The sequence below is a fragment of the Spermophilus citellus genome, assembly GCF_964194105.1.
Source record: "Spermophilus citellus genome assembly, chromosome: 6".
Lineage (NCBI taxonomy): Eukaryota > Metazoa > Chordata > Mammalia > Rodentia > Sciuridae > Spermophilus > Spermophilus citellus.
The window spans coordinates 70,124,016-70,128,221 of record NC_138187.1 but is presented as its reverse complement, the minus strand read 5'-3'; the positions used below and the strand labels follow the sequence as shown (position 1 = coordinate 70,128,221).

Here is a 4,206-nt window from a genome sequence, read left to right as displayed (position 1 = left end):
GAAACTTAACTTTGGCGGGGAGAAACCCAACGGGGGAAACAAAACCAAAGGGCAAGGTCTCTCACACACCCAAAATTCCTCCCTTTTTGTTTTTGTGTTGGAAGCAGGGCGAGGAGATCCTCTGGCTACTTCCTGTGTGAAGGAAGGGAGGAATGGTCAGCGTGCGGGGACAAGAGAAGCATAGCTGTAAAGGCCAGGGCACTGAAGATGCAAATGTCCTTGGGGCTGAAATTGATGAAAGTTCCTTGAAGCAGTAGGTCAAGGATAGTCTCCATCCAATCCTTGTCCTTGCCAATAGGGGTGGGGAGTCAGCCAGCTGTCCTGTCAGAGGGCCTCCATGAACTCCACGAATCAGGTGTGCCACATCATGAGCCTAAAAACACCAAAGATACCCAAAGGCAAAGAGAAGAAGAGGGACGAGGGGACACCTGTTAGACCAGGACGCAAGAAAAGACCACTGACTCCAATTAAAATCAAATTAAATCAAGCTTATTATTTCCACCGGCCAGGCTGCCTCTCCCACCCAAAACCCGGGAACAAAACAGCAGCCGCAGCTTTCCTGCAGCCCAGCTTTATAGCCCAGAAAGTTACACAAAGGGGGGTTACAGATAACAGAACTCTGACGAGCATCACATTAATGATAGTATACATTTTTGCTGGCCCCGACATCAGAATTTATGAAGGTCATTAGAGCCTCAGAGAGGGCCGGTATCTGGTCAGGGAAAGGCCAAGATTTGTGAGGCGTCACTAAAGTTTCAGAGAGGGCTGCTATCTGGTCAGAGAGCCAGGCATGGGTGAGTTCAAGGCACGGGCAGGCATTCCAAGCAGGTTCAGGATTTGCAGTAATTTATAGTAAAGTCAAAATTATCTTTTCATGGCTTTGTGGCGAGATGGCTCCCAATTTTAAGAAAAGATCAGGTTGGGTCTATCATACCTCATTAGCTTCTGGCCGGAGGTCCAGTGAGAGGGACTGGCTGAGAAAAGACCAGCAGTCAGGAGGAGGCACACCACAGCAAATGGGCCTAGGAACCCTGAGTGACAGGCTAGTGAAGTTCCCACGTCGTGTTTCCGTTTTGTAACTCCACATCCACGATGGTGAAGTTCCATTAGCAGTTGGTGAAGCCTTCATGTAAGGGACAGGTGTCCTCCGAGGTAATAAGTAGCTGGAAATCCCTGAGGAGAAGCTGGTTAAAGGTCTGATTAGATATTTTGCCTATTTGTTTCTGCAGGAATTTTATGATTCATGGTAGAAAGGCATAAAACAAGAAGATCTCAATTATTGGGACAATCTGGGATGTCTGACAAAGCAGACGAAGTGGATGTGAGGGAAGTGGATGCCAGGAGGGTGGCAAAGAGAAGGGTGGAACTAGAGTGAGGCATGTTGTTGTGAGGGTTTCTCGGTTGAGGAAGGTCCTCCTTGGGAAGGGGGAAGGTGCCCTCAGGTGAGAGATGTGGAGCTTTAAAGGATTCTCAGGAGTGGTGGAGCAGACGTATTTGTGGGAGGAGGACAGTGGACCGTCAGTCTGGGCTCCCTCAGTCGGAGGCAGGGCCAGTTTCAGCCTGGAAATGTGAACCATGAAGTCAGACTCCTGTATGTGGGCAGCAGTGGAAGTGCACATGATAACCATTAGGGGGCCCTTCCATTTAGGTGTCAGGATAGGCAGAAGGAGGAGAGACAAACACTCAGTTGCCCAGGGTGAGGGGAGAGACATGTGACCTGGAGGGATCAGGTAATAGAGTTTCCTGATGTTTCCAAATCTGTGTTTGGATAAATCTAAGAAGGGGATGACTGAGATGTTCTAGAAGAATGCAGGGTGAAGGGGTCACCTCAAGTGGTAGGGGTGGGCGTTCATAAATCACCTCAAAAGGGGACATTTGAATTGAACTTTTGGGGAGCACCCAAAGGCGAAACAAGGCAACTGGGAGAAGTTAATCAGGCGTCCATCCACCATAATAGTGACCCTGGGCTCCTGAAAGGTGATGGTGGTCATCGGGGAGGGCGTCCCGAGGACCACATCACCAAAGCAATCCTTAAGCTGAAGCTTGCAGGCTCATGCTGCTGCTGCTCTCTTCCTCTCCTTTACTTCCCCTTTGGGCAGCCCCCCAATAAAATCTCTTGTTTGAATTTCCATCTGGGGTGAGTCACTCACCTTTCAGGGTCACCACATCTAAACCATAACACCATCTCAGCTCTGGCTACCCAAACATACTCTGCATAGAGGTAGGGTTTATTATATCATTATGCTAATAAATACAGATTCTTTGGGTTTACAGACATCTTTGGGGCATTGCTGGGTTGTATGTGTGTGGAAGAATCTGTAATTGGCAGAAGGACTACCCCTTAAGCTGGGCATTATTGCTAACAGTCTTATTCTACATTTCCTGGTTACTTGACAGTATTTTACATGGCAATCTATCATTTTGGGGCTCAGGCACCTCCTGGGTTTAGGACTCCTTCTCAAGCCACATTTTCCTGGTTTGATGGGTATTTCTAATTTTGAATATTCTTTGATAGCTTCTCATGCCTACTAACTACAATCCCTTCCCTCATCTATTCTCTAAATTTCTGCTTTCTTCCATTTCTTTGATAAAAATTTCTGATTACTGCCAGGCACAGTGGCACATCCCTATGAACCCAGCTACTCTGGAGGATGGTAAACTCGAGGCCAGTCTTTGGCAACTTAGCATGACCTTGTTGTTTTTTTGTTTGTTTGTTTTTGGTTTTTAAAATTATTTTTTAGCTATAGTTGGACACAATACCTTTATTTTATTTATTTTGATGTGGTGCTGACGATGGAGCACGTGCTAAGCAGGCACTCTACCGCTGAGCCACAACCCCAGCCCCATGACCTTTTTTATAATAAAATTTTTAAAAAGGGCCGAGAATGTAGCTCAGTGCATGAGGACCTGGGTTTAATCTCCAGTACCACAAAAAAAAAAAAGCAAAGCAAAGCAAAAACAAAGAAAAGGGAAAAAAACATTATTGGTTACCAATATTCCTAACTCCTCGCTGGGAAACCAGAAACAACATTAATACATGAGTAAGAAATATTTTTGATTCTCACTGCAGGGAGAAGAAGGAGTAGGTCGTGATGGCCATGCCGGAGCTGGAAGTGCTGTCCCCTGCTGCAGTCCCTGATTGGGAGTGGTATGAGAAGTCAGAAGAAACTAATGCCACTCAGATAGATCTACTTGAGACCACCTCTGCCCAGGAATCTTCCTACCCTTCTGAGTTCTTCTGCTCAAGCGACTGCTTGGTACCAGTGGTGTTTCCTGGGCCTGTAAGCCAGGAAGGCTGCTGTCGGTTTACTTGTGAACTTTTAAAGCATATCATGTACCAACGCCAGCAACTCCCTCTGCCCTATGAACAGCTTAAGCAATTCTACCCCAAACCTTCTCCCCAGGCAGAGAATGCAGCGAGGAAGACACCTCAAGTCACCACTGAGGCAAGCAGCAGGAAAGGCCAGCAAACACTGGCAGAACTGGACAGTGTCCTCAGCCATTTAGAGGACCTCTTTGCCCAGACACTAGTACCACGAGTGCTGATCCTCCTCGGGGGCAGTGCCCTAAGCCCCAAGGAGTTCTATGAACTTGACCTGTCCAGGCTGGTCCCCTGCAGCACGGACCAGACCCTGAGCACAGCAGCCTGTTTGCGCAATCTGTTCCGAGCCATTTTCATGGCCGATGCCTTTAGTGAGCTACAGGCTCCTCCGCTCATGGGCACCATTGTCATGGCACAGGGGCACCGTGACTGCGGAGAAGATTGGTTTCGACCCAAGCTCAACTACCGAGTGCCTAGCCGGGGTCACAAACTCACTGTGACCCTGTCCTGTGGCAGATCTTCTTTCCCAGCCATGGATTCAGAGGATTACATTTGGTTCCAGGCACCAGTGACACTTAAGGGCTTCCACGATTGAACCAAGGAGGGATTTTTCTTGACTGTAAAAACACAATAGCCTTGTCACGCACCTCTTGCTTGGAGCTGGGATTGCTTCCTGGTAGAAAAGAAGGCTCTGTCCTCCTAGCTACTTGCCTCCCCTCTGACTTCCTGGTGGGCTGATGGTATGTGGCTGTGACTGTAATCATCATTATTGAGGAACAATTCCGAATTAAAGGTTGATTTTTCCCAGAGAGTGCTGGGTCAGGTGTTTCTATTTAGGATTGGATAGCAAAAATGGATTCTCAGACAGACTTTTCTATGGAGGT

The 4,206-nt window shown here is 47.7% G+C and overlaps 1 protein-coding gene across 1 annotated transcript; it reads left to right on the top strand.

Annotated features, from left to right (window-relative positions):
* Positions 1-3,092: 3,092 nt before the first annotated feature.
* On the top strand, positions 3,093-3,917 carry LOC308652083 (MAD2L1-binding protein-like; the record flags this gene model as incomplete). The annotated part of the gene is made up of 1 exon (XM_081299781.1): positions 3,093-3,917. The coding sequence occupies one exon, from the start codon at positions 3,093-3,095 to the stop codon at positions 3,915-3,917; it is 825 nt and encodes a 274-aa protein (XP_081155907.1).
* Between the last annotated feature and the right edge of the window lie 289 nt (positions 3,918-4,206).